We start from the raw sequence: 27179 nt of genomic DNA on the forward strand, positions 1-27179 counted from the left end.
AAAATGAAATAAAAATAAACGGTCACCTCTCCCCACCCAAGTTCACCCCTGTATACTCGGGTCGCCAGTGACACCGCGAGGAATAGAGCTGAAAACAGGAGAGAGAGAGAGAGAGAGAGAGAGAGAGAGAGAGAGAGAGAGAGAGAGAGAGAGAGAGAGAGAGAGAGAGAGAGAGAGAGAGCAGAACGGTTATGCAAAAACTAGTACATCCCTTTCGCTAGCCACCTTCCTCCATCCACCTTGATTTAGAAAAATAAAATAAGTAGGGAAAAAAGATGAGGAGAGCTGTAGGAGAGAAAAATGACAAATGGGGCTAACCCTAGGTCTAAGATGAACCGTGGAGGGGCGCAAACTCCCGGGAGGTGAGTCTCCGGGTGCCACTGGGTTGGACAAAAATTGATCTGATTTGGCTTAGAACACCCGAAGTGGAGAAGAGAAAAACAAGGAGGGAGGAGTAGGCGTGTGCGTGTGTGTGTGTGAGTGTGTGTGTGTGTGTGTGTGCGTGTGTGCGTGTGCGTGCGTGTGTGTTTGCGTGTATGTGTCCGGGGAGGGGAGGAGGCGCCAAGGTGCAGCCTGCGTGAGGCTCTGCGCCTCGGCGGGGCTGCGTGCGTGTGTCCCTGTCCGCGCTGCTGAAACGGGCTCTTCGAGGGATTGGCGTCATATGACTCCGCCTGCTGCCCCCAGCCAACGCGCAGACCGCCCTTCCCTCAATTCGCTGAGGGAGGGTCGGGCGACACCCCCAGGGGCCCCGCGGCTCTGCGGAGGGAAGAGGTTCCAGCCAGGAAGGGTCCATCTAGGAGCTCAGCGCCAGATCTCAAAGTGTTGATCTTGAAGGGGGCGGGGTGTGAGCGAGAGAGAGGGAGGGGGGAGAGAGAGAGAGGGAACGACTCCGCCAGCGCCAGAGAGCGGCAGAGCGGCGCGCACCGACGAGGGGCAGTTGGGTGCCTCTCGGAGATGTTAAGTGCGTAGGATCTCTCTGGCCTCCGAGCACCATGCAGAAAGCCATCCGGCTGAACGATGGCCACGTCGTGTCCCTGGGACTGCTGGCCCAGAAGGACGGCACGCGCAAAGGCTACCTGAGCAAGAGGACTTCGGACAACCCAAAATGGCAAACCAAGTGGTTTGCGCTGCTGCAGAACCTGCTCTTCTACTTCGAAAACGACACAAGCTCCCGGCCCTCGGGGCTCTACCTGCTGGAGGGCAGTGTCTGCAAACGCACGTCCTCCCCCAAGAGAGGGACCTCCTCCAAGGAGTCCGGCGAGAAACAGGTGAGGGAGCGCCGCGTCCCGACCTCCCGCGCCCCCACTAAGGCCTTTGCGGGTTCAGGGCCTTCCATCCAGCTTCGGTGACAGAACTTTGACCCTCTACTCTAAGAATCCAGGGCGTCTCAGCATCTTTCGCGGGAAGGACCGGCTGGACCAAACGGGGGAGGGTGACCCTAGTGCGGGCAAAGGAGGCAGAAACTGCGGGTTGGGCGCCGCTACTAGCCGCGGCCGCCCTTGGTAGGGCCACCCCCGTGGGGGGGGGGGGGTCGGGGGGCTGGGACTGGGAGGCTGAAACTTGGAGATACAGATGAAGATGGGGTCCAAAGGACCACCTCGGGCAAGGAATTTCATCACCGTCCGACTCAAAATGGTGCCCCTAGCCCCATCCTTCCCCCACCCCCACCCCACCCCCACCCCACCCCCATCCCTGATAGCCCCGATCATCGGCCCAAAATGTGAAATGCCTTGCTCTTGGGCTTGGAAAGGGTGAGACAGACGTCGGAGCGTCGTCGTGGTCCCCTGCCTCCCGCAACTAGGGGCGAAGAATAATCTGCGCTAGCTTGGCCGAGTTGGGGATTGCGGGGGGGGGGGGTGAGCCTGGGGAGTCATTTTGTGCGATCTAGCGATGGCGTGCTCCAGCTGGCTCTTGCCAGGCTAACAAACCCCAGGGTTATAAGAGAAAAAAAAAAAGCCGAAGTGCGCAGAGGCCAGGGCCAGGGCTGCTGCGAAGCAGCGGGACAAGTGGGTTCTTCTCCCCCCCCACCCCCCCCACCCCCGCCCCTTGCGCCGCCGCGGCCACTGCAGTCGCCGCGGTAGCACTGCGCTCACTCGTTCACTCGTTTGCTGGTGTTGCCCAAACAGCAAGGCTAAAGGGCTAGGCCGCGATCTCCTGTGGGCCTAGACATACGACATAGGCACTGCACTAGGTTTGCCATTGAAAGGGGAGGGGCACCTGCAGCAGCTGGGTGGGAACCCTCAGGGAGAGATATCTTTAAGCTTGATATCCCTCCCAAGGTATTTGGTCCCCTGGCCTCTGGGAGGGAAGGAAAAATACATGACAGTGTATCCTAAAATGTCAGCTCTAAGAGAGGCCTGACATTCTTAGGGCCCAGCCCTGCCTGGCTATTTGCCCGGATGGAGACACTGAGGCCTAGAGAGCGGGAGGGGGAGGGGGAGGAGAGAGAGAAATATTGATTGATTTTTTTTGCGCAGCGTCATAGCAGGAGTCGACGTCGACGTAATGTTCTGAGAAGACAACCAACCAGGATCTCAAAAACATTCAGGCTGGTGGCAATTGAACTGACTGGAATGACAGCCACCCTTGAAGTCTCCTTCTCCATAATTAGGACAGAGATCTGCACCCTGTCCCTTCACCACTCTCTTCAGACCTTGCCTTAGCTCCTTTAGTGTTAGGTGATGATTTCTGGGGAGTTTGGGGGGGGCTTAGAAGTGGGAGCAGAAACTGGGGACAAAGACTCTGAGAATGACCAGTCAGGACACCAGGCAGAGGCTCCCAGATGGCAAAGAACAGCAGCTCCTTTAGCTTGTAGCCAAATAGAGGGCTTGGCTAGAACAACCAGACCCAGGCTGTCAGCCCTTCTGTTCACCCACTGTCTGCAGCCACAGCACACCTGTATCACCATTAGATCCACCACCCCCCCCCCCAGCCAGGGCCCTTGCTACGTCACAGTTGGAGCTGAGCTCCAAGGCAGAAAGGAAAACAGGAGTAGGGAAGCCATGTTGGTGCAGGTTCAAGGCATCTGTCTGTCCCAGTTCCCTGCACTAGAAGACTGACAAGACGGAGAGTGAACCCCCCAGCTGAATGGCCTGTTGGCTGTGTGGCTTCAGTTAACACAACAGACGTCCTCTGAGCCTGTTTTGTGTACAAAGGACCGGATAGATCCCTAGGTCCTTGAGTGGGCTCTTGTCTAGATTAGAATCATATCTAGCTGCGTATTAGGTCAGTCCACTCTTCTCGTTCTTCAGGCTGAGACGCTGGGATCATAGAAAGGGAGTTGCCCTGTCAGAATAAGACCTAGAATTGACCCAGTGTCTACGTTTGGCAAGATTAGCTGGTATCTGGTGGAACTTCATTTTAAAGGGGGCTTCTTTTTACCCAACTGTAACCCTATGGGGGCAGAGAGCGAGTCTGAGCTGGAAATCTCCCCCACCCTGGTAGCAGTGGCAAAGGTGGGGACTGAACACAGCAGATATGCAGAAAGTGCTTCTTGGGCTGGACACGTTTGCGGTGTCATATGTTCCTTCCAATATCTCATGTCCTGAGAGCTGACTGGGTGCTGAGCGCTCTGCCCAAGGAGCTGAGAACCACAGATGCTAGGATTCTGGGGGGACATAAGTACAAACAGGGAGGCACACCATAACCTGAAAAGACCTGCATTGCAAGGTCTTCTGAAAGCCCAGGATGATGTGATGGCATCCCACCCAGCTGTAAACAGATTGGTCGATGTCTAAAGCAAGAGCAATATCCAGGGCTTTGTCCCACACTGGCTCTGCCCTGGGACCCCTAGGGTCCCTGAAGTGAGATAGATGCATCTTGTCCCCCACCCCTGCCCTCTGAGCTGCTCCAGGGTACCGCCCTGGCTCTGTTTACTCAGCCCTGACTTCCTCTCCTCCCAGCCCTGAACTGTGACCTGAATTTAGAACATGGGTGCCTAGAAATTGGCCCCAGGAGCCCCATACTTTGCTTCTCAATGGAGTCATCCATGGTGGCTTTTCCAAACCACCTGAAATAAAATTTCTGGTGCTGGCTTCTCAGTAAAATATCTTGCCAAACCAATCTCAGTACAGCTTGTGCTCCCTCCAAACAGGAGGAGGCCAATATGGATGAGGGGTGCCTTATGATTCCCTTGAAAGAGAAAAGGGATTCGAGCAGATGCCAATGGCTCAGAGCTTCATAATAAGCTTTGGCTCCATGAGCCGAGAGCCCCTCCTCCACCAGGCCAGTGTTATTACCTCACATTACTCAGGATTCTCATCCGTAGGAAACATTTCTGATTGGCCTGGTGGATTGATCTTCACCAAGGCCTGGAGACGCTGCATGCTCTGGCTTAACAGGTGATGAGTCAGACTCCTCAGTGGCCACCCATCACTGCAGCAAACATGAGGCTCACCCTCTGGCCTCCCCTCTGCAGCTCTGCCACCCTCACCACCCTCCGGAGCTGCACTCCTCCACAAGCCAGGAGCAGGCAAGCCAAACGGTAGGACTAGCTAAGCGCAGTACCCTTCACACCCAGCTTCCTGTGAGCTAAGCAAAGCAGGGATGGAGGGCAGGATACCAGCAGCTCTAACTTGAGAGGGATCTGTACCTGCAAGAAGCTGGCAAGGCTGAGCTAGAGAGTCACCACGTGTGACTGCTGGCTCTGGAGAAACTGTGTGGGGTGTTCCTTTACCCACCCTACCTCTCAGCCAGACAGGGGTGCAGAGGGGAGGGAGAGGCTGAAGAAACTCCCTGAGGATGCCTCTCATAGGCTCTGCTCCCTACCCCATGTCTGCTGATGGTATAGTGAGGGTCAGGGGCACACGTATGCCTGTAAACCTAAGCTTGAAACCTCACTGTGGTTAATTTGCCCAGGGTGCACCTTGGTTCTTCACACTCAGCCAGGGTCAGACCCCCACAGGTCCAGAGGGGAGAACATTACACTCCAAGCAAGCACAGAGCTTTCGTTCCACACAGTATTTACCTAGGGCAAGTAATCATCCCAAAGAGCCCCTAGAAGATTCTCTTGGGTAGGAATTCTGCCTCATTTCACCCCTATTTCCCCTCACTCTAATCTGCCCCCCCAAGCAGTCCCAGCGTTCTATTACCCTTATATCACCTTTAACCTTCGTGATCGATACACAACACGTGCCATTTAAGCATGTTTACAAGGTGGTCTTACACTCTGATTCACATCCACGTGGAGTGTTGATCGACACAGGGTAGCTGCTACACACATTACCTGAACTCTCGTGGTTCTTACGTGGAGTGAATTCAAATGCCTCCTTCTGCTAGCCCCTCCCTAGACGATCCCTTGGAAGCAGGCCGGCTGATGCCCCTAGCGCAGCCCTTCTCCTCCTTCCTCTCAAAAAGGATCCACAACTTCTCATCTTGCACAGCCCTCCTTCCCACTTTCAAGGCCCTGGAAGCTGCTCTTCCCTCTGATATGGTGATCTTCGCCCCTGCAGGATGCAGCCTCTGATTGTCTAGCAGGTCACAGCCTAAAAGTGGCCTCTCAGAAGAGAAGTATCCCTGCACACACACACACACACACACACACACACACACACACAGGAGCCAGTACATCTTCCAGCTTCAGCACTGGTGGTATTTCTAGCCCCTTCTTCATTCATATCTGCAGTCATAATCCATGGCTACTTCCTGTGCTCATCTGGATGAGATGCAGAGGTGCAGAGAAAACCTGGTGCCCACACTCTGTGCTAGGACAATGGACATGAGCACACAGCCACCGTTGATGGGAAGCAGTGAGACATGGTGCTGTGTCAAGTGGGGAAAGGCTAGAGGCAGGAAAAGGTTTTCCTCCCAGTCTTGAAGACGATGCCCATTACAGTGCCCCTCAGTGGACAAAAGCAAGCATAGGTGCAGAAAGGGATGGACCCAAGGAGGTCATGATCAGATGCTTGGCAGGCGGCCTCCCTGTTATCTGGATCCTAGGGAAAGAGGTGATTCACTGGACAGGCGCACAGAGAAGACAGGGCCAGCTAGGTAGACCCTGTGTGCTCCCTTAAAGTCAGCCTGACATTAAATTCTTCCACAGCCTGCCATGGGCTTCTTAGCTCATCCTTTGTGCTCTCTGAGAGCAGCCAACAGTGGTGTGCTGAGCTCAGAGTGTTCTCCACAGTGCTACCCAGGTACCGTTGCTCCAGCTCCACAGACAAGGATGAGAAACCCAGAAGACTTGCCAACGCTGCGTGAGGAGTGGAGTCGAAGCGTCTCTTGCACCATCCCTGTAGATTGATCATTTAGCTTCCCATCTATGTCTCTCCTCCCTCGGTCTGAGAAGCCCTGGGGGCCACACCCCTACATCAGTCAGAAAAGTCTGCTTTTAACTGTTTTCTATATTAATTGGGCTTCCACATAAAAACTCATCTATATGAATGCTGTAAAGCGTTTGACCTTCTCTACAAGTTATTACCAAATGTCCTTCAGCTCCGCTTTGGCATGTTCTAAGTGCAGATTAAAATGTCTATAATTTTTTCTTTCTCTTTATTTTCAGTAGTGGGGATTTAACGAAGACCTTGTACATGCTAGGCAAGTGCTCTGCTACCGAGTTACCCAACTACCCTGCTTTGCTGTTAAAAAAAAAAAAAAAAAAAAAAAAGGAAAAAGGAAAAAAGAAAAAGCATACAGCTTTACTAAGTTTCCCAGGCTGGTCTCAAACTTTGGGTGCTCCTGCCTCGGGCTACCAAGTGGCTGGGATTACAGGCGTGAACCACTGCACTCAGTTTAAAATGTATATAATTTTGCAACACGGTGCTTCAAAACAATGTACAAGAAACACTGAGTAAGAACACCAAGTACTAGCCATCGAGATCCAGAATATGAGGCTGTATCTCCCTGAATGATCTCAGCAGCCTTAGAAGGTCATCGCTATTAATCCATTTTCAAAATGGCAAAACCAAGGCTCCATGAAAGAATTGTACTTGTTGTGGCCAAAGTTACAGAGCGAGCATCCGCAGGCCCCCAGCCATTTTCAAACCTAAGCTCTTCAGCCACAAACGTAGCACAAAGGCTTCCTTACCACCCTCTGCCTGTCAGGGTGGAAAGAGAATCAGGAAGAATTAAGAGCCGTGCTGGGATGTGGCAGACACTAGACCTGGGCCGGTCCTTATGCCAGGCGCGGTGGCGCGTAACTGTCATCCCAGCATTCGGGGCGCAGAGGCAGGGGGATACCTGCATGCTTGAGGCCAGCCAAAGGTTCTGTAGAGAGACCTCGTCTCAGAGGGAAAAAATAGCAGTAAGTGAAATCCGGCACAGCTGTTTCGGTGGCTTTGGTGAAGGCGGTTTTCTACTCGGGTGGGAACCTCGCAACTGTGCCGTGGCGGAGGGAAAACACATGGCAGACGTCCACACCCCACAGTCCTGACTCACTGGAACCTGTAGCAGCCTGGAGCTGGTGTGGTCTACACACAGCCAAGAACACAACTCAGCCCCCTGAAGGATATTCAGGAGCCCCAGAGATTTGTGAATGTGACAGACTCAGAACACTGCCAAGGCCCAAAGGCTCCCATGAGGGCCACTGTCATGCAGAGCATATCAGGGAGGCTCAGACACCCCCACTCCTGTCCCCAAAGGGGATGAACACACCCACAAACACAAAGCCTTAACTTCTGCCTCCAACCTTGAACATGGAGAAGTTCCCAGACTCTCAGGAGTAGTAACAGGGGTTTCCAGCCTAGGTATAGACTTGGCTTCTGTTACACAGACACACAGATAGACACACACACACAGACACACAGGGAGGCACACACACATACACAGACACACAAACACAGACACACAGAAACACAGACACACAAACACACAGACACACAGAGACACACAGACCATAGACACAAACAGACACACACAGAGAAACACAGACACACAAACACACACAGACACACAGAAACACAGACACACAAACACACAGACCACAGACACACACAGAGACACACAGACATACACAGACACACAGACACACACACAGAGACACAGACAGACACCCAGACATACACACAGACACAGACACAAAGACACAGAGAGAGACACACACAGAGACACACACAGATACACAGACAGAGAGACAGAAACACAGACAGACACACACAGACACACAGACATACACAGACACATAGACAGACACACACAAGCACACAGACACACACAGACATACAAAGAGAAACACACACACAGATACAGACACAGACACACACAGAGAGAGAGACACACAAACACACACAGACACACACCGAGACACACAAACGCACACACAGAGACACACAGACAAACACACAGACACACAAACACACACAGAGACAGACAGACAGAAACACAAACACACAAAAAGAAACACACAAACACACACACACAAATATATACAGACATACACACAGAAACACACAGACAGACACACAAACATACACACAGACACACAAACAGACAGAAACAGACACACAGACACACACACAGAGACACACAGACACATAAAGAGAAACACAAACACACACAGACACACAGAGAGACACACACACAAAGACACACAGATACACAGACAGACACACAGAAACATACACAAACACACAGACAAACACAAACACACACACAGACACACAAACACATACAGAGACCCACAAACACAGACACAGACACACAGTCACAGACAGACACACATACACAACTACACAAACAGACACAGACACACACAGAGACATACACAGAGCACAGGCACACAGACATACACAGACACATAGACAGACACACACAGACACACAGAGAAACACACACAGATACAGACACACACGCAGAGACAGACATACAGAAACACAGACACACAAAGAGAAACACACAAACACACACACACAAACACACACACACAGACAGACAGAAACAGACATACACACAAACACACACACACACAAACATATACAGACATACACACAGAAACACATAGACAGACACACAAACATACACACAGACACACAGACAGAAACAGACACACAGACACACACAGAGAGGCACACAGACACATGCAAAAACACAGACACACACAGATACACACAAAGACACAAACACACAGACACACACACAGACAGGCACAAACACAGACACATAGACAGACAGAAACACAGACACACACAGACACACACAGACACACACACAAACACACACACAAATATACACAGACACACACACAGAGACACACAGACAAACACACAGACACACAAACACACACAGAGACACTCACAGTCACACATAGACACACAGACAGAGATACACAGACACAGACAGACACAGAGACACAGACACACAAAGAGAAACACACACACAGACACACACACAGAGACACACACACAGAGACACACAGACACATAAAGAGAAACACACAAACACACACAGACACACACAGACACACAGAGAGACACACAAACACACAAAGACACACAGATACACAGCCAAACACACACACAGAGACATACACAAACACACAGACAACACAAACACACACACAGACACACAAACACATACAGAGACCCACAAACACACACACAGACACACAGAAACACAGACACACACACAGCACACAAACAGACACACATATATATACACAGACACACAGAGACATACAGACACACACAGATAGACACACACAGAGACACAGACACACAGAGACACACAGAGACACACAGAAACACACACAGACACAGACATGCACACACAGAGACACAGACACACACACACAGACACACACAAACACACAGACAGACACAGACATACAGACAGACACACAGACACACACACAGACACACACAGAGACACATACACACAGACACACACACAGAGACAGACAGACACACACAGACACACACACACAAACACACAGACAGACACAGACATAGACAGACACACACACAAACACACACATACAGACACACACACACTGACACACAGACACACACACAGACACACACAGACACAGACACACAGACACACACAGACAGACAGACACAGACAGACACACACACAGACACACACACATAGACACACAGACACACACACAGACACACACACAGAGACACACACACATAGACACACAGACACTCACAAACATAGACAGACACACACACACAGACACACACACAGAGACAGCAGACACACACAGACACACACACACACACACCCACCAGACTAAGGTACATTTCAATCTCTCTGGGTTTCCGAGTCCCAATCACTGTTGAACTGGCTACAATGTAGACGCTCCGGCAGAACCTGTGCATTGTCAACAGTCACAACTTTCACATGTTTTGTTAACAACCAAACCTTTCCTGGGTGAAGCGTCACCGGGTCCCTCAGGCCTTGACCCCGAAGCTTCTGAGATTCTTAATGAGCTCCTCCCGGGAAGGGGAAGCGGTTGCTGCCGTCCCGTCCACGGCTTGGTCTCCGGCACGATTCCACTCGAATGAGTGAAAAGCTAGAATTTGGGGGGCACTAAGGGTCCCCTTCATTTTCATGCAACCCTGAGACTCACTGCTGATCGTTGTGTATGCCTCAGTGCAGCGCCAACAACACCTGAGGAGTTTGTGTTGTGCCTGGCTCTGAGTTCTCAAAGGCAAATGCCATCCAGGTCTGGTCAGAGCTGGAACCGGATCTTCTACCTTCACGGGGTCAGCGGAGCCCCAGGCAGGGTGTTAGGTTCCGTCCGCACTAGAGACGAGGTTTCGCTAACTCTCGGGCCGAGGCAACTTCTCTCCTCCACAAGGAGACAATCGGTTTCTAGATGACATCTATCTCCCCGTTGAAAATCTAGTTGACTTTCTCCCCGTTGGAAAATCCAACTCCTATCTTATAATAAAACCTCATCAAACCTACTTCTAGGAAAGTGAATGGATGAATTTGTATCGGCCTTCACTGGGATGGATCCCAAAATTCCTTGTAGAAATGCAGAGAAACCTAACTCGGACTTTTCCAACTACAGTGTGGTTGTCTAAATGCCTCCTGGGTTCTTCAGCAACCCCCAAACACCGAGAAAATGGTTTGGAAGAACGTGGCCGCGGGCAGTGTTTGCCCCAAGCCTGCCCTCCCAAGATCTTTTTTGCCCTCTGGCCAGACTGTTTGCCATGAGAATCTTTTTCCCTCTGGTCAGATCTGTGGACAACTGGGAGGGGGGAGAGTATAGAATTCCTGATGAGCCCTACTGTGTGCCTATGGGTGATGAGAGGTGTGCAGTTGTGTCAGAGGGCTGCCCTGCTCACCTGATGACTTATGAGACATTCAACTGCCTCAGAGGAATGAGCAAAAGTGTGAATGGGTAGCATAACTTCCGCAGAGACATAAAGCCGGCCTTCAGGGCTAAGTCACTGTGCCACTCAGCGATTCTTGCTGGCCCTCAATGAAAACCATGCTCAGGGGACTATTTGGTGGAGTCTGAGTGTCAGCGTCCTGACTATGCACAGAACCGCCCAAGTCTGGGAAACCGAACAGTCGGTTAGAGAGGCTCAAAAGCAGCCACTAGTTTGTTTATTCTAGCCGACTAGGAGTACAATTGGCTGCTATAATTGACCCACAGCTGAACACTGATGAGACCAGAAAGAAATAAATAAATAAGAGGCATCTGGTGAAAAGGCCCTTCCTTTCTGCCTCTCGTTTCTGAGAAGAGCTTGTTATCACTAATATCCTGCGTTCTCTCTCAGAAAGGACACGCATCCGACATGTGCCTGTGGAGCCATGGGAAGATGGCGGCAATGATTTGAGTGTGATGAAGCAGAGGGTGTCAGCCATGCACAAAGGCGATGATGCCACCCGTAAGGCAGATGAAAGTGGTTCTCCACCCAGGCCTTGGAGACATTTGGTTTCCTGTGGTCCTACTAATTACCACTGTCATGCTCTTTTGCCTGTGTCATAGTGAGTGGGCTCCTGTCCTTCAGAGAAGTCATTTCTGACGAAAACAGCCCTGTAGTCTGGCACTGTGCCTCGTGCTAGACAGGGACCTGTCCCTGTTTGCTGAGTGGGTGGCCAAACTCATTAGACCAGCTCATTAGTTAATTGGTTAATAGCAAGAGCCTCAAAGCAGGCGGTGTTGAATTTACCGTTCAGGAGTAGGCAGTAGGGCTGACAAGATTGATGGGGGACAGGAATTTTATGAAAAAGACGTTGACACCTCACGGACAGCAGGAAGTTACTAGGCAGTCCTACAGCCAAAGAATTATTTCTGGAACATATTCAATATAGAACCTTTTTGACTTATTGATTTACTTGCCTATTTTTTTTTTTTTTTGAGCCAGCGTCTATGTAGCACAGGCTAGCCTCAAACATGAGATCCTCTTGCCACAGCCACCAGACAGAGTGCTGGACTGTGTGAAACACCAGTCCTATCTCTGTTTCCTTTGAGATGGGAGGAAGATCTAGCAATGTCCCATAAATTCTCAGGAGTCATCCCGGGCTTGTGGCCGGTGTCAGAGTTTAGAGTTCAAATGTATTATATTCTCATAGAGACTTCAAAATGGCTCGTCACTTCTGTGGACAGTTCCCTCTTTCAAACTTCCTGTCCCCATGAGGTACTTAATGCTGTGAATCTTGGGAGCCGCCTGCCATGGGAGGAGTAGGGAGATAAGGAGACGGGCAGGAACCATGATGAGCAGGAAATAAAAGCGTCTAGACAGAACGGCACAGAAAGAACAGGAAGAAGATGTGGTATCTTGCCCAGTTCAGATAACCAAGATCATTCGAGCCAGAAGCTTGCTTGTTGTATGAGACACAGTGACGGGGCACAAGCCTTACCCTGGGTCCTGAGAGCAAGTGTCCCCTTCAGCTTGTCTCTTTGTGGATGTTATGTGAGAGCCAGTCTGGGGGCGTGGCTACCCTCCAAGGGGTGAGGACCAGCAGAAGATATGAGGGCTTCTGCACCATGGGGAAGGCTCAGTTGTCAATATGCTCCTGCGCTATCTCTAGTCAGCCATGAGATGGGTACTTCAGCCCCTCTGGAGCTCTGTACATTTAATGCTGCCCAAAACTTGGCCCCAAATCTCTAGACTGGATTTGTGCCTGAAAGATAACATCATTTTTATCACACACCTGCAGCAAATCAGACCAGCCAAGAAATATCCGCCCTGAATTAGGCTCGGCTGTGTGGTCCAACAAGACTGCTAGGGAGTAAGGATATAGTAAGAAAACCTAAAAAGTAGCAAACATGCAGTGAGGACTTATAGTCAGGGTGGTGCCAGCTTTCTCCCAATTGGACCTTCTGAGAGCTATAAAAGGAAGAGAGCCTCTTGATGCCCATTGCATAGAGGAAGACACAGGGGTAAAGCCCACTAAACAATGCTCAAGGTTATCTGTCCAGCAAAACATGCCGGCATAGGATTTGTCACAGAGCACAAGGGCCCGAGGGCTTCTCCTTTCTGTCCTCCAAATACATGGAATATGAACCACCCTATCATGTCTCCTCCCTCCGTGGAGTCAGCCATTTCTCCATCTCGTTAGAAAGTAAAGAGACTAGGAAGATGGGTCCCTGAGGGAAAAGCTTGCTATGCAAGCCTGAGAACCTGAATAATCTGGATCCCCAGGACCACAAAAGGGCCAGGCATGATGGCCTCTGGGTAATCTCAGCACTGGGGAAGTTTAATAAGAGAGCTTCTTTCAAAAGTTAAGGTAGAAAGCAATTGAAGAAGACAGTGAACCTCTGGCCTCCACACAAGTTACACACATGCACACTCATGCTCGCACACAAAAAACAAAAGGGAAGAAGCTCTTCCAAACGCAGTCTCTCTTTTTCTTTAACATCCTTTAACGGAGCCCCTTACCTTTCTCATGATTTGCCCCACGGAGGGCAGCTCCTTGTGTAGGGGCAGATGAGGAAGGTACTGCTTGACTCAGATTGGCCTGCCACGCCACAGTATTGCAATCCTGACCCTTCCATGTTTTCATTCTCCAAAGTCCCAGATCAAGGGGACACATGAGCCTGTCATAGCATAGGCCCCATACCTATAGGAGGCAGGAAATAAACCAAAATCACACAAGCCCTCTGCCATTAGCACCAGATGCTTCCCAAGTTCAAGCAACACACCAATCCCATTGTTATCAGCCAAGAACCGCAAAGAGCCCTTGGTGGCCCAGAAAGGTGTTGTCATTGTCCTTAGGCGTCTGCGCCTGATTGTAGAGAGGAATCTTCCATCTGGAATGACGGCTCACCAGGAGTCACTCGTGGAAGCCAAGGTTGTCCTCCAGGGCCGCAGGGTACAACAGGAACCAGATGGTAGCTTATGTCGGCTTTCCTATAAAGCCCTGCCAATGTTTCCAAACACCTGAACGGCACAATACAATGTTGGCAGGAGAAAAGGATCAGCAAAAAGCCAAGGCTTTCTTAGCTCACTGACCTCAGGGTCCCAATTAGATGATGCAAAAGGGAGTCCCTTAGCAGTCACCTTTTCTCTAAATCCTTGTCTTTCCTCATTTTCAGAGCCAGGGGTATTCATAATCTTGGCTATTCTCACACCTCCACAAAAGGCTTTCCTTCCTCTTACACTAACACCAGAACCCCCTTCCCCAGAAGTTTCTCTGATCGCTGTCCTGGGTGGAGAGTAGGTGAGAAACAGGCTGGCACTGAGGAACCCTCCCCCCCATTACTACCCTTGTACTCCATGTATGTGGGGGAAGCCTACCCTGTGATAATTAAAATAAAACATCAGATCCAGACTCCAGTTAACCCACTTCATGTTCCAGGCCCAGTTATATCACTAATGATGCAATAAGTCCCCCCCCACAGTCCCTAACACACACACACACACACACACACACACACACACACACGCACACACACACCCCACAACACACACACCACCACCACCACTACAAATAAGACACTAAAATTAGTTTACACATCTCACCTCATGCTGCCACTTGGACGCCGAGGCGCTGAAACATAGGCACCCTGTATGACACAGCTCCAGAGGTCAGGCCCAGGGCCCCTCTCCGCACCTTACCCTGTTTCTTCCTAGGAGACAGAGCTGCCGGCCTCGGCTGTGGGTTCTCCGTCCATCTGAAGGGCTTCTCGGCTGCTCTCTTGACCTCAAAGCTGTCCCTGGAGCCCCACATGCTGTACGCTCATCTCCCACTCATCTTGCCTCCCCCCAAACCACTCATGAGCCGAGCCCTATCTATGGCACTTCCTTTACTCAAACCAGAAAGCAGGACCTCACCGTGGCTCCTCTCACCTTGTCTTCTGCAGCTGTGAACTCCAGTGTATGGGCCCCCTCTGCCATTTATATGTCTGCTGTGCATTTCTTCTACCAGCAGCAGGCCACAGGCTCCGGGTCCCTGTGTTGTCACCCAAGGTCTTCTAGCCCACTTGAAAGAGATCCAGGACCCAAGACACATCCTCCGAGAAGCTCCCTCTGTGCTATGCGGTCCCTTTCACCTCGAGTATAATAGCAATCATATGGCATTAATTACTGCACACGCTCACGTCATCCTTACCTAGTGACAGGTGGCGGTCAGAGAGCTTTATGGGTACTTAATTCCCATAACAACCCTATAGATGTGTCACTCATCTGGTTCCTCAGCTCCCCAGAGACCTCAGGGAGGCTGGCCCCACCATTGACTGAGCCTGAAGTCACACACCTGTGCCCAGCATTGAAGTAGCTCATGATGCAGTTTTTCTGGGGACTGTACCATTGATTTGATTCTTTCACCCCAGCACCTAGACGACTTCTTAGTTAATTTTCATAGAGTAATTAAAGGCATGCTACATTGAATTGGTACCCAGTCCCCCCGCCCACCCACCACCACCACAGAGATGTTTTCTTAGTGGGTTTCCCCTGCTGTCCTTCCAGAGTGCCTAATGGTTTCGAACTGGCTCTTTTTGTTTGTTTGTTTACTTGTAATTGACTGGCAAATAAGGCTTTGTGGGGTTTGCTGCCTTATCACATCCTAGGCCTAGGTTTTGTTGCGCCACACAAAATCCTTTTAGATCGAGCACTTGAAAGTACTAAACAGAGTGTTGTTCTATCGATCACAAAGAATGCATCTGGGCTCAATAGGCAGGAACTCAGCCATGCAGCTGGGAGTGCTATGGGACTTGTGGGCATCCGTGTAACTGGAGGTGTCTGTGTCTTCTCTGTGCAGCAACATTACTTCACAGTGAACTTCTCCAATGACAGCCAGAAGACTTTGGAGCTGAGGACTGAGGATGCCAAGGACTGTGACGAGTGGGTGGAAGCGATCGCTCGTGCCAGGTATGTCTCTCTCCTTGCTAACCTGTCTAGGCAACAGACACCAAACCAAGCATATATCCGCAAGTCCAAGCCTTAGAATGAGGAGGTGGGGAAAGAGGAGAGGGGATCATAGATGCTGTGAAAACATCTCTTGTTGGGACCCAGTCTAGGCCGTCCCGGAGAAGGAGAGCATTGTAGAGCCCCACTCTGTCCTAAGCATACAGCCCTATCTTGTCTCAGTGAGGGTTTTATTGCTACCATAACCAAGGAAACCCTTATAAAGGTGAACATTTAATTGGGATGGCTTAAAATTTCAGAGGTTTAGCCCATTATCATCATGGCAAGAAGCATGGCAGTGTGCAGGCAGATATGATACGGGAGGAACCAAGAGTTCTACATCTTCACCCAAGGGCAGCCAAGAGAAGACTGTATATGTCTCACACTGCATGCCTTGAAAATGTAAAACCTCAAAGTCCCGCCTCCACAGTGACATGCTTCCTCTAACAGGGCCACACTTCCTCCAATAAGGCCACACCTCCTAATAGTGCCATCCCCTATGGACCAAGCATTTAAACACATGGATCTATGGGAGCCAAACATATTCAAACCACTACATTTCATTCTCTTGTTTCCTTAAGCTTATAGCCATAACATAATGAAAAATGCATTTAGTCCAACTTAAAAGTCCCCACAGTACATCACAGTCTCAACAATGTTTAAAAGCCCAAGGCTCAAAGTCTCTTTTGAGAATCATGCAATTTCTTAGTTGCAATCCCCTATAAAATCAAAATAAAAAAGCAAGTCACATACTTCCAAGATACCATGGCAAAGGATTTGTTTATATTACTGTTATTAGCCATAGGGAAAGGAACACGGTGAGAAAGTACTGGACCAAATCAAGAACAAAAATCAGCTGAGCACTCTCCAAACTCTGCATCCCCATGTCTGATGTCAAACACTCCTCAGATCTCTAACTCCTTTCATCTTCGTTGTCTGCAACACACTTCTTCCCCTTGGGCTGGATCCACTCACAGTTAGCAGCTTTCCTTGGAAGGTATCACACAGCTCTGGCATCTCCAACACCTCAGGGTCTCCAAGGCAATCCAGGCTTTGACTTCAGAGCTTCACATAATGGCCTTTCTGGGCCCCTATACAGAGACACCCCTGACATATTCCTGGCCTCGGTGGCTTTTCTTAGTTGCAGAGGGAAATTCTATTCCTGATGTTAAAGCCAGAGCCACGAGGCAAAGCCGCCAAGTTCTGCTGCTTGCTAGGATTGCAACATGCCCCACCCCCTGTTCAATTACATCTTCACCAGCTTTCTGTTTTCAGTGGTTTTCTTCACTGCCTAAGTCTGACTGTTCTGAAACTTGTTCTGTGGACCAGGCTGATCTTGAACTCAGAGATCTGTTTTCTGAGTGTTGGGATGTATGCCTGGGTCTAAGCTTTTCTTTAATTCCTTTTTAATATAGATCTGTATAAACATGGCCACATATGCCTCTGGATTAAAGGCATATGTTGGTCCAGATCAAAAGTGTGCGCATTCTACTTTGAGATCCAGATCAAAGCCTGTGTCTTCCAGCCTCAAGATCTGGATCAAAGGCATATTGCCTTCTTCTTTAAGATCCAGATCAAGTGTTCCCTCCATATTTGGATTGTAGTTCATTTCGGATATGGTAAAATTGGCATCCAAGATTAGCCCTCACAATCTACCCCTTGGACATATCTCCTTATGTCCAAATAAAAATGTAATAATGCCTAACATGCTATAACTGTCCCTTGTACAACTGCAAATGCATTATAAATTTACAGTAGGTGGCCATGTCCCTTGGGGAGCATTCTTTTCACAAGATGGAAGCTTAGCTGGGTGAAATCTTACCCTGAGATCACCACTCCCTTAATTCCACTAAAAATCTGTTTATCTCCCTGAACACAGAATTTAGCTCCATTGAACTTCCTGGTGCCCCTTTAATCCCTGAACCATATATTTTGTACTTTTTCTTGTGTAGCTTGCTGCATTTGCAAAACCCACTTTTCTTAAGAGTGAACCACAGGACAGAGTCTATACTAGGCTGTTTGGAGATTTCCTTTGCAATTAATTTAAATCTCTCCACCTTAGCCTCAGGGAGACTCTTCTGACAAAGACAAAGAACAGTCATATTTGTGACCAAAATATCACAAGAACAATCTCTAGACAATATACTAAAATTCTTCTTCTCTAAAATTCCTTGAACCAGGCCCTTCCAGTTCAAATCACACTAGTCTTCCATGCTGCGATTAGTATGACCCATTAAGCCCCACTTAAAGCCTTCCACTGCTTTCTTAATGCAAAGACCCCAAATCCACATTCTTCCGAACAAAAACATGATCAGGCCAATCACAGTAATAATGTGTGCGCTATCATCTACCAATAGTTCAATTCCTTGGTACCTATCCAAGTGGAATGAAAAATGACCACGAAAGTCTCCCATGAAAATGTTCTTAACAGCTTAATGCACAACCATAAACCATGAAGTCTATAACCAAGCCTCTTGGGCATCCACAAAATAGAATGTTGCTGGGAAATAATCATGAATCAACTACAGTTATACACAACAAGATGGATGAATTTCAAAACCAATATGCCGAATAAATGTAGCAAAAAATATATATACTACATGATCTCAGTATAAATTTTGAGATCAGACAAAACTAACCAGAGTGGTGAAAACCAGCACTGCAGCTGCTTCTGGGGTAGGATAGAGTAGGAGGAGTGTCCTGGGCGCTAGAAGTTCTTTGCCTTACACGGGTTTATGCTTCTTACCATCATTGCTCAAATTGTTACTGGGGTTTGAGACCTGGACTAGTTATTCAAAGAACTAAAATAATGGTTCACATAAAATTATAAATGTAGCAAAGCAATAGACCGGACCATATATTCCGTCAGGAGTGACAACAGGCCCCAAGAGTGAGAAGACCCAAGGCCCAATTGTTGTTTGGCACTTCCTTTTATGGGCTTCAAATAAAAGATGATTTTGTTATTGTTTAAGGGAGTGGGTGGGGGTTTTTTGTCTTGATTATTGCACTAAGTTACAGAACATCTTTTGTACATGTGTCCTTTCCCATAATTTATCTGATTTTAATTATATGCGTGCTCAATTATGTATAGTCATAAAGTGGTAAATATGAAATTCTACCAAAAAATACCTATGTTCCAAGCCAAGCAGAGTCCCAGACTGCTCCGCTATTTCCAGTATTTGTCTCCCTCAACACTGTGATATCAGTATCTGTGCTTCCACAATGTGTCTATTGAATTTTAAAATGAGTGATGAATAATAGAATGTCTCACATTTCTGTCGCTGTGTAACGAATCACCACAAACTTGTCAGCTCAAAATATCCTTCCATTATTTTGTGGTTCTGTGAATCAGAAGTCCAGGCTCAACTGAGGTTTCTGCCTGGCACCTTGTGAAGATGAAATCAAGGTCATGTCACTGAGCTATGGGCTTTATGCAACCTCAACCCGAAAGATAGGCGGGGAGGAAGGAAAAGGAATGTACATGCATGTACATGTGTGGATGTGCACATGTTGCAAGAATTATTTCCCCGGGGGAGTCTTCGTGAAGTCCCAAACAAAATCCCCCCAGTCCTACAAGGTTCACCATGGGAAACTAGAGGATGTATTGGGTTCAGTTACAAAGTGCTAAGGGATTGCTGGCAGGACTGTAGAGCACCCACACTGGAAAGTCTTCACTCAGCATAGATTATGACTTCCCCATATTCATATAGACAGAGCTGCCTTCTATTAACTTTCCCCTAGACAATACACTCTAACACCTTACTACACTCCCAAGCCACATGTAAAAATAACCAGGAGAAAGGGCCCAAATCAGGTAAGGATCCAATGACCTCCCCACTTTTTCCTTCTATACAGGAATAACTTGGAAAATCACATTCTACAACACTGTGTGTGTGTGTGTGTGTGTGTGTGTGTGTGTGTGTGTGCAGCAGCAACAACTGGCTCTCTGCCACAGCCATATTGAGTGTAGAGTATTTTTACATATTCCCAATTTAGTTGTTTATTTACATATACTTAATAGAAACGTTCAGTGTACAAAAATAAGCACTGTGGTGTATTAATACCATGTAGAGACACAATGTTCTCTCACACTGTATGTATCATAGTCTAGTATTATGGGATGACTCTGTAGTGTGTGGGTATAGTTGTTTATAAGATAAAGCAGCCAGTGTTGTTCATATCCAACATTTTAATGAGAGCTATGTGAAATGCACTCTCCAGCCCTAGGGCCAATTCTACGTCCAACTTTTGTTCTGAGCAAACATCTTCTCTTCCCTGGACTTGAGTGTTTTCACTGAGTAAATCATACAATCAGCCTTTCATGATCCCTGAGTTTCCTCCCAGCTCTGAAAATCGGTGAGTTCATAAAGACAATGCACACACCAGGTGAGGCTTACACAGTCTCCACTGGAAGGTCTCCAGAAGAGGAAGGAGTGGGATGGAGACAAGAAGGCTTGGAATGGGAGTGGATAGGACGGGTGGGAAGGGAGGGAAACTGGTGTTGCTTTGTTCTTTGTTGTTGTTGTTGTTGTTGTTGCTGTCCCCTTTCCCAGTTAGTTGTTAGCAAGTGCCCGGAATAATCAGATTAAAGAAAAATACCTATTTGGCTCATAGTTTCAGGCCCCAGTTGGCTTGCTCCATGAAGTTTTGGCTCATATTAGGATAGAAACATCATAAGGGTATGGTAGAGAGAAACTGTTCCCCCACATAAAAGCATGAAGCAGAGAGAAGAAAGCAAGAGCTGAGGACAAGATATGTCGTTCGCAGACACATTCCCCAGCTATGCACTTTCTCCAATTAGACCTTTCAAGTTTCTACTACCTTCAAACAGTCCTTTCAATGATGAATTCATCAAAGGTCAGTCCACTGGTTATGTTGGGACCCTCTTGATTGTCTCCAAATGCCCATCTGCTGGTTACCAAGCTCCTGAGAAACTCTCCAAACCGAAGTGAAATATTCTTCCCTTGGCCCCCAAAGGCCTGTGGCCATCTCACGGTATAAAATGAATTTACTCTGTCCCCAAAGGTCTCCAGTCTTAACAGTCCAAGAATCACTCAGAAGGCTAAGCCCAAACTCTTCAATGAATCAAGGTAGCAGCAGTGTGAGCAACTACAACATAAAAGGAAGGTGTGTACTTCTGACACTCAGAGATGGGACTTTCCTCTTTCCAAAGAGAGAAAAGGAAGCATAGGAAAGAGGAATGGGGCCAACATCCAGACAGACAAACATTATAGCATGGAGCTCCATGACTGGGTGTCTACGTCATGTCATGAGCATGTCCAGTATCTGGGACATGGTATGAGCTCCAACAGGCTTCAAAAATTCCACCCCTGTAGTCTTTTCTAGCTGTAGCTCACATTTGTGCCAAGACTCTGTGAGTCTTGACCAGGCTCATCTCCTTTGTCAGTTCAAGAATTAAAAGGCAAGAAGAAAAAGATCTCCAACACAACAGGTAGCAACAGGGAATGTCTCCCATGGGCTCTGACCTAATCACCGGACTGACCTGTGATGACTTCATCGTTGAATGGACATTTAGCAGACAGTAGAAACTGTGGGAGGTTCAGTTTAACTGGATAGCTGGGGACTGAACGGCTTTTATCAGAGGTGAAGAAACCTACAAATCCACTGAGCACACAGAGAAAAGCCCCTCTGCAAAGCATAATGAAGACTAGATAGATACCTGAAGCACAGGTTCACCTCGGGGCATGAGGTGTTTAAGACTTTGAAGGGTCACCCTTCCCTAACACAGGGTTGATTCCAGTGAAGAAAGAAAGGATGGCTGATGGGCCCACCGTTGTTAGATAAGCATGTCCTGATGTAGCTATGAGATCCTTGAGCCAGTCCATCGACAGGGGCCCTACTGACTGAAGAAAACATACAGTTTTTCTTTGAAACTGTCAGGTGTTTGTCTCAGGTGGGGGTGAGGAAGAAGCCTGCCATCTTGGGAGCTCACCATCTTATTACCTAGCTATGGCCCCTCTCCCTCTCTGTGAGCCTCAGGCAATCTGCCAACTGCCAATTTCCCAATGTAACTTCCCAGAAGCCCATGTCAACTTCCTGAAACTCTCCTTGTCAGGTGTCCCACATTCTTGGCACCTCCTACCTTCTGAGGGCTCCGAAATTCTTCATCTTTAACTCTCACAGCTTCATGCTCTCAGGGACTTCCCATATGGACCTTCTCATACGACCTCGCTTCCCAGGCCATGTTTTGAAATCTGGGTAGAAACCCCTGTGATTCACAACCCTTGTATTCGAGATACCTCCAAAGCCAGTATCCTATGGCTAACACTAAATTCTACCACTGGATCCAACAGCAGCCACATCCTCTTGGCTTACAGCTGCAGCTGTCTCTGAATACTTAATGGTTGGATGTGGAAAATGACTTCCATGGGTTCCCTGTGACTTCTCAAAGCAAGGTTTTTCAAATATCCTTGAGCCAGTGATGGATAGAGTCTGTCCAATTCGTGTGTGTGTGTGTGTGTGTGTGTGTGTGTGTGTGTGTGTCTGTCTGTCTGTCTGTCTGTCTGTCTGTGTCCCTGTCTGTCCAGGTTGTTCACAGGACTAGAGCTTTCAGAATAGGTTAGGCTATCTTTCTATCTCTTCTCTCCAGAGCTGAGATTATAAGCACACAGCATCATGGCCTGTTTTATTTTATTTTATTTTATTTTTAAATTTGGATTCTGGAGATTGAAGTAAGTTCCTTGTGCTTTTGCAGCTGACACTTTACTGACTGAGCTATCTCACCAGTCCAGTGCTAATCACCCCGGTAGCAACCCTGCTGCTCGTGGTCCCAACTTGATCAGTGCTTATTTTGTGACATATGAGACTTCAGACCCAAAGCACAATATCTACTATTAAACTAAGGATAAAAGGAAAGGGAGAGACAGGGCAGGAGAAGAAATGAGAGGTAGAAGGAGAGAGAGGCAAATGGAGAAGAGAAAAGAAAAGGAGGAAAAAAAGAAGGGAGGGAGAAATTAGAGAGGAAAGGAAAAAAGAAAGAGGAGGACAGGGAAACGGGGGAATAGAGGCGGAGAAGCAAGGCAAGGATCACATGCAGATGAGACTCCTGCTAGGAGCACTGAGGTATCTGCCATGAGTAAGACCAGATAAGACCAGACTAATGGAAAAGCTGTGCTTTGCACCTTTGAGCAGGGAGGCAGGATGGTGTGAAAACACTCCCTGCTCTCAATAGAATTTCACCTTCTACTGAAGACAATTAAGCATCCTAGGAAGATGGAAAGACCTTCCTGTCAGTGTTCATTTTCACAAGCAGAGCACCCAGGCCGCCATTTTAATCTAATGGTGGTATAATGGAACAGCTCCTCTCTCAGACCAATGCTTAAGAAAGGGTGGTGCTAAGGACAGAGGTCAGTTCTCTGGATCACGGTTTCTTCCCTGGATCCCCAGAGCCCTTCCTTGACAAAGCTGTCCTGAGCTTGGTGGAGCAAGCCTTCCCTGCCATATCCTCTCACTCTCCAAATATGGCTGCTGCCAGCCTCCTCCCAAGAAGGCATCTTCTGACACCTCTGCCGCTACCCTGTCCACCTCAGCCCCTTGGCAGAGCCTTTCAATGCAAGGTTTCCATCATGGGCTCTTGAGAGTCTCGCCTCAAACCTTGAGGGTCACAGAGACTTTGTGGGCTCAAGCAGCAAGCTCTTGGAGCTGAGACAAAGACCTCTCTCCCTCCCAGCTTGACCATACTGGTCAGTCGTGTGCAGGGGTTGCATAGTTATGCAAGAAAGCTTCCAGAATAGTAAGTGTCCATAGATCTCATAAATAGGAGATAGTGGATGAACCCAGAGGGTGAAGCAGTTGTTTTAGGTGCTAAGAGCCAGTGATGTACTGTTGGGGTGCAGAGTGCTAGGAGACACTGGGCGAGCAGTTCTTTCAGTTAAACTATGCTGAGCCAGTGCAAAGGAAGGTAACACATCTAAAAAGACAACCTCAAGAAGGAAAGGTTTAGTCTGGTCATGGTCTCTGTGGTTTTATTCCTCCATCCCCTGGGCTCTGTTGTGTCTGAGACTGTGGTAGTGTAGGCTGCCATGCTGTGAGCCTATGGCAGGAGGAAGCTGCTCACTTCATGGCAGCCAGAAAGCAGCCAGAATATCCTAGCTAGTAGGCTTCATCCTTCTTCCCCTTTGGTTCCTTCTGGACCGCCAGCCAATGGATGGCACCACCCACATTTAAAGCAACTCCTCCCAGCCCTTTATTAATCATCTCTGGAAACACCCTCAGAAACAAACTAGGTTGTATGCTTTTCTAACACCCTAGCTATCTCAGTCCAATCACTTACCTGACTCAGTCCAGTCAGGGTAAGGTTAGGGAGGTCAAGAGACAGCTTGGCTTGTTCTAAAGGAGTGGGGACTTGGAGTTTTCTGGATTCTGGGATGGATGTTTGATGGAGCAGAGAGCAGTGTCCTCTAAAGGAAAGAGACCCTGTGGAGAAGTTTGATGGGCACATGAAATTTCTTGGTCCCTGCCAGTCCAAGGACGGACTCTCTACCACTAAAAAAAGAAACACAGAGGGACAAAGATAGGACCTTGCTGGGTGAGGAGAGGGTACAGAGCAATGGGCAGGTGTGAGAGAGAAAAGGCAAACAGGAGGCCGTGAGGTGGTGGTGGGTTAAAGCAAGAGGAAGAATTTAAGGAATGATGGGGATACAGACCCAGACCTCATTATCCCTGAGAACTCTAATCTTTCTCTCCCAAGGCCCTTCCTTTCCCTGGCCTTGACCTCATCCCTCCCTGTGAGATGTTGGAGTCCAGGTCTCCCTGTCCTCCAAAGCTGGGCCTCTCCCTGGAGTCAGATTCTTACCCAGCTATGATTCTCTCCAATAGCCTTGTTCACATAGAGCATCATGGAGAGGCCCAGACCTAGAATGTACAGGTCTCTCTTCAGGGGTGTGGTGACCTCAGGCAAGCCACTCCTTACCCCCATTCCTTCTCTGCTACCCTGTCCATCTATGTATCATATTAATTTACCCATCTTCCAAGATACCGTCTCCCTCCTTTCCCTGTCCTTTGGGACTGTCTCTAATCTGATGCCACCTAACCACCTCACCTCGTTAACAATTACTGCCGACACAAGCCATCTACCTGGGGCTGCCCTACCGTGATTATGTACCCAAGGAACTAGGTTTGGAGTCAGAAGGCGCAGATCCAACTCAGGGTTGTATCGAATAGGACCTACTGGAAATCTTGCCTGACCACAAGTCCTTGTTGCTGCCCCCCTTTTCATTGGCATACACTAAGAGTCTGCAATGCAACATTTGACATTCCTGTGTCCTGTGCAGTGTCTTCAGGCAAACAATGAGATATGTGTGCCTACTTGTCTTCTGTATATACCGCAGGGCCTGATGCATACATCAGTAGTCAGCCTTGCATGCAGCAAGTGTCCACTAAATACTCCTTAGGTTTACAATATATCCAACCACCAACCACCCGCCATCACCATGGTACTAGAAGCTCAGATGCTGAAAAAAAAAAAATCCCTGAAGTCCACCAAGGCTTCCAGGGGGTGACACTTCAGCTGAATCCCAGAAGGAGGGTAGAGTTAGGGGTATGTGGTGGGGTATGTTTCAAAATGCAAATCTTCCTAAAGTCCCAGGAATATGTATGTGTGTATGTGTTTGTGTGTGTGTGTGTGTGTGTGTGTGTGTGTGCGCGCGCGCATGTGCCTGACTGTGTTATTCAGAGAGACAGAGACAGGAAAAAATAGAGCATAACAAAGCAAGCCAGGCTAATAAGGCAACCAGAAGTTGGTGTGCAATGGGGTGTGGGCCCGGAGCCAGGGGTAGCATCTCACCTGTTATGCATCTCTGTCCACAGCTACAAGATACTGGCCACAGAGCATGAGGCACTCATGCAGAAGTACCTGCACCTGCTGCAGGTGGTGGAGACAGAGAAGACCGTGGCCAAGCAGCTGCGGCAGCAGCTCGAGGATGGCGAGGTCGAGATCGAGCGACTGAAGTCAGAGGTGACTACGAGCTGGGGTCCCCAGACCAGATCCATTTCCAGATTTCTGCAGGACAGGGGAAAATGGACAGGGTCAACCCCTCACCTCTCAAGCTTAGGATGTGGTGGGGGGAGGAGGGTAGGATGGCCCTGCATTCAGAGCTGGCTGGGGTCCCACCTCTGTGCTTACCAGGTGCCACCTGGAATGTGTCCCCCACTTCTCTGCTTCTGGGTTGTTTCATATAATGCAGTCATTGCTATGACCTAGTCAGATGGTAAGGATGGGTGAGATGGCTTAAAAACAAGCTATTTGACTGTGTGAGGACACATGAGCCATCACCATTGTCAACGCCAGACTCTGAAGGTACAACATCACCCGTAGGTCATTATTATGAGCTCTCTCTGACTGCACCAGATACACAAGCATCAAATGAAAAATCACAAGCGTCTAACCTTCCTTATGTGGGCACCAGTCCTGTAAATACCTCTATAGCGTAGCCACTCACTGTTAACCAAGCCTTGGGCCAGCCCAGAACTTCTGACATCATGCTGAGAGATGCTGTTGACTCCTGGGAGTGCATCCCACCAGACGCATGTGGCATCCTTGATCCCAGGATGTGAAGAGCAGACAGCCAAGGACCTAGGGAGGCAGAGTGAGCGGTGGGATTAATGTGATCCAGTCCCCAAGCTACGCTCCCTGATTCTATCAGGCTTCCCTCAAAACGTAGAATCCCAACAGGAAAGGATGAAGAAGCGGCAGGAGTCAGTGACAGAGCTAGAAGCCCTGGTGCAGGGGCAGCTCTGTGTAAAGAACTCCCTCCGATACCTGTGGCTGTAGCCCAGTGCCTTCCATCCCTGTACAGAAAGTTCAGAGACCCAGAGCCACCACCCCTATCTTGTCGAGCAACAGCTCTCTACAGTACTGACGTTAGCCTACCACTTCACGTTTAGCTAGAGCTCCACACTGGACCCATCTCT

At 48.7% G+C, this 27179-nt stretch overlaps 1 protein-coding gene across 3 annotated transcripts in view; it reads left to right on the forward strand.

Annotated features, from left to right (window-relative positions):
* Nucleotides 1-992: 992 nt before the first annotated feature.
* Nucleotides 993-27179, forward strand: part of RASGRF1 (Ras protein specific guanine nucleotide releasing factor 1) — a gene marked incomplete at both ends in the record, with an annotated part of 101129 nt that continues 74942 nt past the window's right edge. Inside the window, 3 exons of one of the 3 annotated variants that reach the window (XM_080934255.1) lie at nucleotides 993-1268; nucleotides 16102-16211; nucleotides 26076-26223. In XM_080934255.1, coding sequence (XP_080790381.1) covers nucleotides 993-1268; nucleotides 16102-16211; nucleotides 26076-26223 — 534 coding nt within the window. Of the gene's footprint in view, nucleotides 1269-2477; nucleotides 2623-6134; nucleotides 6242-16101; nucleotides 16212-26075; nucleotides 26224-27179 lie in introns of those variants that run through there. The other 2 variants (XM_080934256.1, XM_080934257.1) reach the window with 2 other exon arrangements.

Source organism: Micromys minutus (assembly GCF_963924665.1).
Source record: "Micromys minutus genome assembly, chromosome: 21".
Classification (NCBI taxonomy): Eukaryota; Metazoa; Chordata; class Mammalia; order Rodentia; family Muridae; genus Micromys; species Micromys minutus.